Source organism: Chelon labrosus (genome assembly GCF_963514085.1).
Source record: "Chelon labrosus genome assembly, chromosome: 7".
NCBI classification, from domain to species: domain Eukaryota; kingdom Metazoa; phylum Chordata; class Actinopteri; order Mugiliformes; family Mugilidae; genus Chelon; species Chelon labrosus.
The window spans coordinates 14,404,281-14,416,439 of NC_140343.1; the positions used below are offsets into that span (position 1 = coordinate 14,404,281).

The 12,159-nt window shown below is 45.1% G+C and overlaps 1 protein-coding gene across 1 annotated transcript; it reads left to right on the forward strand.

Annotated features, from left to right (window-relative positions):
* Positions 1-276: 276 nt before the first annotated feature.
* On the forward strand, positions 277-11,874 carry ankrd24 (ankyrin repeat domain 24; the record flags this gene model as incomplete). Its single annotated transcript, XM_084547624.1, has 22 exons — positions 277-312; positions 1,883-2,013; positions 2,119-2,207; positions 2,303-2,367; positions 2,499-2,556; positions 2,752-2,822; positions 2,968-3,074; positions 3,642-3,814; positions 4,417-4,439; positions 4,682-4,774; positions 4,927-5,046; positions 5,140-5,259; positions 6,056-6,185; positions 6,351-6,529; positions 7,510-7,673; positions 8,288-9,069; positions 9,153-9,469; positions 9,556-9,789; positions 10,596-10,772; positions 10,852-11,016; positions 11,116-11,181; positions 11,499-11,874. The coding sequence occupies 22 exons, from the start codon at positions 277-279 to the stop codon at positions 11,559-11,561; spliced, it is 3,363 nt and encodes a 1,120-aa protein (XP_084403750.1). The 3' UTR covers positions 11,562-11,874.
* Between the last annotated feature and the right edge of the window lie 285 nt (positions 11,875-12,159).

Here is a 12,159-nt window from a genome sequence, read left to right on the forward strand (position 1 = left end):
CCCCCCATATGAGCTGGCTTCTGCTCAAGGTTTCTTCCTATTAAAAGGGAGTTATTTGTTGCCTCTGTTGCCTTAGTGCTTGGGCATTTCAGACTCTACATTCAGTATAACCTCCAGAGACATTTTTGATTGTTTTTCATGCTATGTAAATGAAATTTAATGAACCTACTGTTGATAAATCATCAAGTCATTTAAGGCCATTGATTAAGACTCTTAACTGTGTTTCTTGATTACCTTGTTTGTTGCAGTGCTCTTGTTGACACAGAGGTTACCATCATGAAAAGTCTGAAAGCAAAGTTTAAAAAGAATGAGGTAAGACCCATCTATCATTAGACATGCTGATCTTAACAGGTGGATGTAGTTTAAAGGAGTACACCTGAGTTATTTTGCCTTTAACCTAATATCACAGTGCCCGGCTGCTCTGAATTAAATAGTCATTAATGCAGGTCCCAGGCTGCTTTCTGTGTGTGTGAATGGGGGGAGCTGGGATTTAGTGTCACCAAGCAGCAGCAGGAGAGCAGGGCCGTCTACAGACTGCTGCTATAACAGAGATCTCAGGTAGCCTTCAATTATTCACACGTACACACACACATGCACACAGAGTCACACACAAAGAATTCCTACTTTCCTGCTGTCATCCAAAAGGATGCTGCTGTGAGTATAAACCTTTGTGTTTATAAGAACTGATACAGGGAAATATAGCAGTGTTGGTTTTTCACACTGATATAAACTAATAAACCAGCAAACTTTTGATCTCAAGGCAGCCTTCATGATGTGGTCTGTAGAAATATATAGATAGATAGATAGCTAGATAGATAGATAGATGGATTTGTTTTACTTAATTTGTATGTCTCAATGTATCCCTCCTGTCCCGTTCGTGACCATCCAAACCTGCAGAGCAGGGTGCAGCTTATCAAGCTTTTTTTTCTCCTCTTTGTGCTGAGTCCTCACTTCACACAGGCCTCGCTCAGTAGCTGCAGAGAAACAGATCTATGACGCTGCCGGGGGGGGGTACTGTACAGGACTTGACAAAAACTAATGGAGAGGAGAAGGGAGCCTCTATAGAGAATAAGTCCGCAGAGAAATTATTAGGTTAGAGAAAGGAGGACAGTGAGGATCGGAGGGAGGTGGTGGTGAGGTGCGGTGGACAGACCCGCTATGTCTCTGCTAGCAGCTGGAACAGGACGAGAGGATGCTGTTTTGATTGCAGAGAGGGGACACTGCGCTGAGGGATTTTGTGAGGACAGTGAATAGCTGTTTGACTGCGTGCGTGTGTGTTTATGTGTGACGAAGTGTTCCGCTTCACTGGAGGTATGGTTTGATGACTGCATAAATTCTCTGGTATGTATAGTTGCTCTGACCTTTAAATGATGTCTCACAGAAACTTATCTTACCCTTTAAATTAGCCCGGGTCTGCTTGGTATGTAGCCAGGCAGCAGTGTGTGTTGTCAGTCAGGACTTTGTACAGTATATTGTAGCTGTAGTTGAGTGTGATGCCCGGCTAGCCGAATGGATCCTCAGCAGCCTGTTTTTAGCCTGATGAAACGGTTCTGTCCGTGTCTCAGCCTGCTGCCTCTGCCAGTAGGTATCCTTTCTCCTATCCCATAATTATATAAGTAGGAAATAAACTAGAATATAATATGGATTCTGATATAATATGTTTTGCAAGTAATGTAATATCTGTATTAAAACTGGTTTGCCGTATGCTCTTAATGTTCAGGCAAGAAAATCATGTTTCATGGGGACAATCAATGATTTTTGTTCATTATATTGCTCAGCCGTCTGTTTCTTTATGTCAAGAGATATGCAGAGTGGTGTCAGTTTTCATGAGACAGTGGTGATCTGGTGGGTAGTGACCTGTTCTCTGGCTCGGCCCCCTCAGAGTCAGGACTGGAGCAAGAGCGATGAGAGGCTCCTGCAGGCTGTGGAGCAGAATGAACTGGACAAAGTCTCCGCCCTCGTTGTCAAAAAAGGTGTCTGCCCCACCAAGCTGGACGCTGAGGGCAAGTCGGCGTAAGTTGGGCACCTAATTTTAATTTTATACTGCTGGAAGAAATCAGGCATGTAAATATAAACCTGTTCTGCTTTCTCATTCTCTAACATCATGTCTTCTGGCAGGTTTCACCTCTGTGCAACCAGAGGTCGACTAGACTGCCTTGAGGTGATCATCTCTCACGGAGCAGACGTCAATATCACTGATGGGGCTGGTAAGGTATTTTAAAAATAAATTCTCCTGTAAGCCAAGAATTAGTGTCAAAGTGTCATGGCTTGTTTCTAAATGTTTATAACTGACTGACTCCAGGCTTCAGCGCTCTTCATCTTGCAGCCAAAAATGGCCAGCCGGAGTGTTTGAAGAGACTGCTACAGGTAAAACAGAGTAGCAGTTAATACATCAATTCTGTAAGCCATGAATAAAATTTGGAAAACATATATTTTTTTAAGAACGTACTAATTACAAATGGGATTTTTTTTGCTGTCATGTTGGTTTCCTTTATCAGGAGAGAATGGCTGTAGATTGCACCGACGGCATCGGTAGGACACCTCTTCACCATGCAGGTAACAGTTACAGCACAATAAAATGACAACAACAGTCTACATATAGCAAGCTCAGCAAATAGATGCCATTGAATATAATTTAGGCAGTAAACTAAGTAGACCAAAAGTATGTAAAAGTTTAAAAATTCAGTTGATTGAATGTGAGACACATGGCGTTTAAGTCCTGATAACCATGATTCTGATTACACCCCACAGCGGTCAGTGGCTGCTTGTCCTGCACTGAGACCTTGTGGGACTTCAAAGCTAATCTGGACATCCAGGACAGTGTAAGCTCGGGGACTGTAGCTATAAACAGCTTGTTGGTTTTCAGTGATTCATTTGTCCTTTGCTGCTGCAAGTACAATGGACAACATTATTAATTCAAGTGTACAACACATTGTCACCTCACCGTGTTTGGATGATTCGTATCAGGACGGGGCCACTCCTTTGATCCTAGCAGCACAGATGAGCAGAGTGGAGCTGTGTGTCTTTCTGATGGGTCGAGGTGCCAATGCAAACATACAGGACAACCAAGGAAGGTACTGAATTGTTGCTGGTAATCTCCAAGAGATGTTCTCTGCTGTCCTATGCCCATTTCATTGTGGAAGACAAGGAATGAAACAGACTTTTTAGCTAAAGTAAAACTAAATAAATCTCTTCCTAATTATTCTCACAGAAGTCTGGGTCAGGATTCTCATAGAAACACTCCTGTAGTTTGGAGTACTAAGGAGAGATTTAGAGGGATAGATGTCAGGACATCCAGTTGGGAGAATCAGCTTTCAGTTTGGCCTTAGAGAGATGCTTGGATGTGTTTACTGGAGAACTGTCCTCTAGTTAACATTCACAAGAGGAAAACACATACTTTCTTGTAGCTGCATCAGACATCATGCATTAAACATTTCACTGGGATCTTCTTCATTTTGTATAAAGTGTCCTGCAATTTATTCCAAAACACAAATTAAAAGTCCTGCATATACATTTTGTTTGTAATTACTGAGATGCCTAAGTGAGTTGTGTTTGCACACACCCATGTTGCTCTTACTTTCTTGTATAAGTAATCTGTGGCTGTGTAGTTGGCTGACTTTACATTGTGCCTGCCGTCACAGGTCTGCATTGATGGCGGCCTGTGAGAGCGACAGCGTTGAGACCGTAGCCGCCCTGCTGAGAGGCGGCGCCAACACACAGCTGGAGGACTCCCTTGGACACAAAGCTACCGACTACAGCGCAACCACCGGCAACCAGCGCATCATTCAGATGTTGCAGGATGGAGTACCTCCAGGTACAGCATGCAGTCTCTTTTTCTTGCCTTTGCTTTGAGATCTTTCTAACTGGCACAGCTCTGTTGACCTTTCTGTGTGATCAAATTATTATATATCCATAGTTAATTCTGTTAAATCCTGACTGAACCAGCTTTAGATGACACTATTTTTCATATTAGTATATGAAAGCATAGTGTATTTCTTCTGTGCCGCTCCCCCAGGAAGTGGCTGTAGCAGAAGGAAGTGGATCAGGAGGACAGCTGGGTGTGATTGTAAAGTGGGGTTTTAAAAAAAAAAAACTGAGCCAAAGGCTTGTTCTACTTTTATCTCCCAACAAAGACTTGATATATGAAAAACAGATGTGTGGCTGGTCACGAAAGATGAAGCAGAGGATTTGGTGTTCATGTGATGCCTGACCAGAAAAGTTTAGACTCTGTAATTATAAAGTTTGTTGAATTTGCAACAAGATACGTGAATGACTAAAAGCTCATTAAATAGCAAATGGGAAGGATATTGCATGTACTTTATGTCTACGTACTGTATTCAGAGCTTCAGGTTGTCTGCTGAACCTCTTTGCTGAAGAGGTGTTTTACGTTGTGCCTCTTTCTCTATGCGTACGCAGCGTCTGAGGGCACGGGCGAGGAGGTAATGCATAGCTGTGTGTTGCATCACTCCCTCCATCAATGAGCTCATGGTCCGCGTTGGCCGATCATATTGTGCATGTTTTCCAATATGAGGTCATTGTTTTTGTGTCCTGCTTTCTCTTTGTTGGCTTTCTTTCCCCTTTGTTGCTGACCCTCTGTCTTATCTTAGTTTCCTCCATTTTCCTTTTTAAGTTGAGCTTGATCTCTGCTTGTCTGTGACCCCCCCCTCCCATCCACATGTAGCCTGCACAAATCCCCTCTGGCGCCTCATCAGTGCAAGGGGGGACTACCCCCCGCAAAAGGAAAGCTCCTCCGCCGCCCCGCTCCCATCTTCAGGTACTGCAAGAAGCATGTACAGTATCTGTACCTCAAACATGAAGCAATATCTGAGCTGTGGAAATCTAAGAGTGATTTTATTGTATTGCATTGAAAGCTTAACATGACACTATCATCTCTTTAACGCCAATTTAATTTCTCTCATCTCAAAGATCCAGGGTTTGTCCGCCTCTCCACTGCCTCAAAGTCCAGCTCCTCCTGCCCAGTCCCCTGAGCCCCAGCAGTCCCAGTCTCCCTCTCCCCAGCCTCCAGAATCCCAACAATCCACCCAGGTTATCACTTTTAGTTCTGGTTTTTTGTTCAGTGGTAGTGGCTGTTTTCCCTTTACGTGACTTGAATGTATTTTTTGTGGTTATCCTTTTAAGGCAGAAGATGAGGAGGTGTTCGAGGAGATCCGACGACTGCGTCTGGAGAGAGGCCGTCTGCTCCAGAAGATCAAAACCTTGGAGCAGCAGCAGCAGAGTGCCCTGTCCGCTATGGAGGAGGTACTAAACTATTCTCACTACTGTGTCTGCCTGCATTGGGTTCATTTATTCAGATTTAACTCTATTGCTATAGTTCTGTGTGAATACTAGGGGTTGCACAATTTCAGAATGTTTTTCTAAGTCGACTGTTACGCGATGAAAGTCAAGTCAACACCGACCAGTTGCTGATGACGTCGCTAATAAAAACAAAGTAATGCTTAGCAACAATGAAATCCATATTCTTGACCTGAGTACATACGCTGAAAACAGACACCTCATGTGCTACATGTGTGCTGCTGATACGTATAGCCTGTATAAAAACAGGCTGCAAATCAGCACCATCAGTAGAATTTAATAGTACTCCACGGCGTGATGTAAGATGGGATAGTGTAGCTGAGTTAAAAAAAAAGAAATATTTCTCTGAAGCCTTCTCCATGTGCTGCAGTTAAATGTCTAATATCTTCCACCAAATTGTTGATTTGCAGCCTCCTTCTCTCTGTTAGCGCAGGACGTTTGGTGAAGTTGTTAGCATTAGCGGATGCTTTTGCAGATGAGTGTGTAATGCAGTAGTACTTTCACGGTAGTATGGGTTTCATCTTTAATGAAGTATTTCCACACACTTTATGAACCACTGCTAGTTTGCTGCAGTGATCCACTGGGCTCCTCACCTGTCTTCTCTGAGGCGTCCCTGTAAATTGTCACGTGATCTGTGACTAGTCAACATGATGCTTAAAGCGCATGGCTCTGCAGTGTTTTCTTTCTAAGACTAAGGTACTGCGACTTATAATCTATAGCTTAATGTGTGTCTGTGTACTAGTTGTCCAAATTAAAGCAGCGTCTAGAAGAAGCAGAGGCAGAGAGAGATAAGCTGCTTGAGGAGCTCAAGGGGGCCCATGGTATTGGAACCAGTGACTCTGACGACATGGACGAAATGTTTGACTTCCCAGGTATGCGAGCCATGTAATTGTGAACTTTCCCATTTTGCACAGAGCACGCTTGTACATCCATGCATATGTCCCCTGCGCTACCACTTTGACATTCCTTCCTCTGTCATGTCAGGGAGCGTGAGTGATTTATTTCCGTTCTGGTTTCTCCTGAACCTCTCCCTCTAGAAAAGCTGCTCTCCAAGCGCTCCAGAGCCTCCCCTGCTCAGGATGAAGCCACTTCTCAAACAGACACTGACGTAGCCAGCCCCTCTCCTGCCCATGCAGACCCAGGAACTGTTACTGAGCTGCGTAAACAAATAGAGGAACTTGCCTCACAGAATTCTGAACTGGTCCTTAAAGTGCAGGTAAGGTCAAACAACACAAATGCTCAAATATGCAGATAATGTATGAACTCCTACTCTCACACAGAACAGATACTCATTCATCAAATATGTGCCACATTAAAGCACACAGACTTCTACCTAGTCTCTCTCTCTCATACCCACACACAGTGTCCCAGGCTCCTTTAACAAGGTTATATTGATTGTGAAGTGATTATTAAATGGCTCCCCATCAGAGTAGGTCTGAGGGTCCCTGACGCAAGCGTTAGTCATGACCACTTAAACTTTAGGACTGTGCACTCTGGTGCACTAATGCACCGAGGCAGTTGTGTTCATACAGGTATAAATAGAACAGCATCAGATGCAGACACGAGGCATTTTGTAGACATTCCTGACTAACTGGGTCATGCCGGTTGAAGTAAGCAGGGCTCTTTAAAACTGAGGTTAGTTTGAAGTACTCTGTTTTGCTGTGTTTGTTCATTCACCACTCACTAGCACGGATCCGGGCCATGAGTTTCACATCTGCCCTGCTGTGTGTAAAGGGGTCAGACGGGGAAGAAGGAACTCTTAGGTCGAAATGAGAGCATAGAGATAGAGTCCATGATGTAGGACAGATGTAAGCTAGCAACAAAATCTCCTGCTGTTCTGTAACTCATAGTAGTAGTAGTTTTAAGCTTGTGAATACATTTATACATCATCTGATGTGTCTAGAGGAAATTGTCTTGTTTGCCAAATTAATCTGGGGTAATGTCACCAGTGTTATCTTTGTTTGTCATGTTACAAAAACAAAATACTAACTAGCAACAGGACATTCAGTCATTTATATTTGCACTTCACTCTACACTTGTCCACTCAGTCTGTCACCAAAATAGTTTGTTTACTCTGACGACATTACTCGGTGGTCACGTGAGATTTTATCAAATCTAGCAGAGTTGTCCGACAAACAGCACAAGGCACGTTACTGAAAAGCGTAGCCGCGATTATTTCACCTGCGTTGTGTGCAGATGCTGGAGATGTTTGAGAAGGACGACACAGACATGCAGGCCTCCAGTTCAGACTTTGTCCCCATAGTTCAGTATGAGACCCTGAGGAAGGAGTACGAAGCCCTGCAGGAGCGCTTCTCGCAAGCCCAAGCTTCGGACGAGGCCTCCAGCGTGGCAGAGGAGCCGTAAGATTCATTCCTTTTCAATTTAGTTGAGTAATCTGGAGTAACTGTTACAGTTCACCTACGAGTTGTGGATGGACGCAGTTGCTAAAATCAGTTCTACAACCTCTACTAGGGACATTTTTATTAGTGCTAAGTGTTACTGAGCATTACAAAAATCTGCAGCAATGCATCATGACTTTGCTGTTTATTGTTTTTCTTAAATAAATCACAAAATATGTGGTTATTAGGTTGCAATTTGGCAAACATATGCTGAATACTGTGAAGCTGAAGCTATTATCAAAGTGAAATGATGAATTATCTCCTGTTTTGGTAATTGATTATAATTATATTATAATGTGTATAATATGTTTATCAAACACAAACTCCTAAGAATAAGAAAATTGTTGTTTGGACGTAATTTAAAGACGTTATCTTTGGTTCTCCGGAGTCATGATTGTTCAGCTTTTTATGACGTCTTAGAACCTAATTACGATCATTAGGTGATGACATTTGTGTAATTTCATCCCTGCATAACATAATGAATGATCTGCCATGTATGGTGTTAGACATGCTTACTCTTACATAGGTTTCTTGAATTTTGTTGAGAAGTTTGCTTCATATTCCTTGTTTTGCAGAAGTGATGCCAAGTCTCAGGGAGGAGCTTCAGATGCAGAGAGTTCAGAAGCTGTGAAGGAGAAGCTGCGTGGGCTGGAGGAGCAGCTGGCCTCTGCCCAGTCTGAACTGGAGGAGCTAAAGGAGCAGATGCGCCTTGGGGTGCTTTCTGTGGAGTGTGGTGAAGGGGATATTGCTGCAGCAGGTGCTGGGGCTGGAGAGGAGGGTCCAAGCCAGGAGGCACGGCAGCTGAGAGCCAGGGTGACGGAGTTAGAGGAGGAGCTTGCTAAGAGGCAGGGCGAGGCTGGGGGTCAGAGCAGCCAGGACAGTGACACGATCAAACAGCTGACAGAGAAAGTAAAGGAACTTCAGGCTGCTCTGGCCCAGAAAGATTCCATGAACGAAGAAGGGGAGAAAGGAGACAAAAGAGGAGATTCGGAAACAGTGAAGAGCCTGCGTGAAAAAGTTGCTGAGTTGGAGGCAGCGCTGGCAGAGAGCAGGACATCCGGGAAAGAGGGAGGAGCAGCAGGAGATGGCGATCACGTCCGTCGCCTTCAGGAGCGTTTGGGTGAGCTAGAGGGAGAGCTGAGAAAGTGCGTGCCTCGATCTGAATTAGAGGAGGTACAGGTGGCTCTGGGCCTCCAGTGTGAGCAGCTTGCAAGGGAAAGGGCGGATGTGGCTAGAAGGCTCAACGATGCCCTCCTGGAGCTGGAGAGACTCAGGCCCCCTCTACGTGGTGATGATGAGGAGGAAGAAGAGGAGGAGGAAGAGCATTCTGAGAGCTCAGAGCCCTCAGTCATATCAGGTGTGCAGTTTTTCTGAGTATAAAAGCATTGTGTTTAGTTGACAGTTATCATGTTGTGATGGATCATGCCTCTGTCCAATCAGATCACTCCAGACGCACCTTGGCGGCAGTGAGAGAAGAACTGGAGGTGGCCAGGCAGGAAGCAGCCCAGGCTCTGGACTGCCTGTGTGCAGAGCGGGAGGGCCGAGCACAGGACGCCCTGGAGCTGAAAGACGCTGTGCCTCTTTCAAAACATAAGGAGGCACTGTCTGCAGTGTCAGAGCAGCTAGCTCAGACACTGCAGGAGCTCCAAGAGGAGAAGACCCTTCGGGGCCACGCTGAGGAGCAGGCTGCCAAACTAGAAGCCAAACTGCAGGACAAGCAGGACGCCATATCCAAAGAGGAACATGAGAAAATCAAGGTCTTTGTCATTTAGGAGCATGTTTTGTAGGTTTCCTTTAAACATTTGGCACTGAACCAAACTGATCTGAGCTCCTTGTCTCACAGGCAGAGCTCCAGGCCGCCCTGCAGGCCAGCAAGAGCAGTGCAGCAGCAGCTCAGGACGCTCTGACCGAGAAGGAGATGGAGCTGAGAGAGCTCAAGTCCCAGAAGGCCGCGGAACAGGGTCTGATCTCTAAGGAGGACCACGAGGCCCTGCGGCTGTCTTTGCAGGCTGAGATCAACGCCACCACGGCCCGTTTCAATGACCTCACTCGAAAACACGAGAAGACCTGCACTGAGGTGTGTGTGCGTCTTCACAAGTGGTGTGTGTGTGTGTGCGCGCGCGAGTTTGTTTGTCTGCCTTCAATCTTTTCTAATCCCATTAAAGCCAAATTAGATGTTATTGTGTCTGCCACAAAGTGAGCTGTGTTCCATGAAGGCCTCTTTCCTGCATCTACATTATTCATACAGTGTGTCTATTACTTTCCCTCATCAGTACCCCTTTCTGTTCCAGTGACTCCACTGTACATGTGCCTACTGATGTACCGAGGCAGTGTTGTATTTGAACTATAGTTTGTTGATGACACTCAAAATGTCATTTTCCTTCAGCCTGTGCTATGATATTCAGATGTAAAGTCAATACTCTGCACTTGATGAACTGGGTAACTGTATCTCCGATGCAGGATTGCAAACATAAAGGTCATTCAGGGGCCTTGTTTTCACGTGGAGAATGCTATCTTAAAATTGTCTCCTGCTGAGAGTAGAAGGTGTTTCAACATCACTAAATCAGAACATATGACGTGGTATAGCATACGCTGTTGCTTTGGAAATGCCGTGTCCATGAATGGAGGTACAGTGCTGTCATTAGTGTATTTGGCTGACTGACATTCAAAAGAAGGCGCCGACTGAATCCAAAACGAGTGAGGGATGTTTGCTTCTCCTGCTAGCGTGTATTTCTGTTTGTATGGACAACACCTTTACTGTGTGCCTTCAGTACTTGCCTTTGGTTCGACCTCCACTTCTGTAAAGCAGAAAGAATGTAAATTGGGGATATTGTGAAGCATAGACTGGATTTTTATAGTGCGGCACGTGGTTTTACTGTCTAGGTGTTCCAGGTGCAGAGGGAGGCGCTGTTTAACAAGAGCGAGCGGCAGGTCGCGGAGTCCCAGCTGGCCACGGTGCAGCAGCAGCTCGCGGAACTGAAGGCCCAGTCCAGCCACATCCAGGAGCTGCACAAGGGCATCCAGGAATCCCAGGGCCTGGTCAGGGAGAAGGACCGCAAGGTGAGAGAGCTCATGGACAGTTCTGACAATTGCCGATAAAGATTCACAAACTGATGCGTTGGGATGCTTGCGTGTACAGATAACAGAGCTGTCAAAGGAGGTGTTCCGGCTGAAAGAAGCCCTGGGAGCTCTCTCGCCTCCCCTCGGTATCACGTCCTCCTCCTCCTCATCCAGCCATCAAGGTAATCCTGGACAGCAAATGGCACTGCAGAACAGGATTGGAATACTCACCCAGCAGCTCCAGGTGAGGAAGAAACTGACAGTAGGGACATACGGCATGATGAGAGAAATCACTATAGATCCTGGATTTTAACATGATAGTAATATTGTCTTTTTTTTGCAGGATTGGGAGAGGAAGCACAAACAGGTGGTGACTGTATACCGTTCCCATTTACTGGCAGCTGTACAGGTCAGATGAAGCACACACAAATATACACATTAACGAAAATTAAAAATGGCTATAGGATATTCCCGTTTGCTCCAGGTCACACCACAGCAGTTACTGTAGAAGCAGACCACTATGGTTGACTATTTCCTGGGTTTTGTGAGTCAATGTTCCAGGTCAAGCCCCCCCGTTACTTAACTGATCACATCAATATGTCTGATTTATAGGTGCTCCTTTCATTTTTTGGAGCACTGTATGAAGTGGCATTAAGCAGTAAGGCTGCTTAGCTACATCCCACCGCTGCTTATGAGTGTTGCGCGTCTGTTCTTTTTTCCAAACAGGGTCGTATGGATGAGGAGGTGCAGCATTTGCTCCTTCAGATCCTGAGTATGACGGCGCAGTGACTCTTTACTACTCTGCAAGTCTCTCTCCACCTCCAGTCCAGCAGCCTGTGGGACCAGCATCATAAAGACTGCGTCTAGAAAGCCAAATAAAAATGGTCTGTGGTCAGACGCACAGCAGCTGCATGCTAACACAACATAGTAACCTAAACAAAAAGCCTTGAGGCTTGACCGATAACAGAGCAGTGAAAAACCAGAACGTGGAGTGCCTTCATTATCAGGGGTTTATGATAGCTGAGTGAATGTGGATAGGGCGTAGTTATTTAGACGGTAGAATCGGGTGCACTGACTGTGTGAAAAGCCTATTGATTTTATACAATATTGTCATAATAAAATAGAAAAACAACTGCCCTGCTGTTGAGCCTGTTCTTTTTAAACTTGATACGGCGGACTGAATACAACATGGAATAGGTTTCTAAATCCGCAGCCACTACAATGTCCCTCATCTATTTTTGGTTGATGGAAGCCTCAAGTCTTAAATTGGCTGTAGCATGTGAGCACGGGACGCCGGACAGCTGGGAATTACTGTGGACCTGCTACAGATATTAAGACTCACACACGACAAAACACCATCTGAACTGTAGCCTATTTTTGATTAATT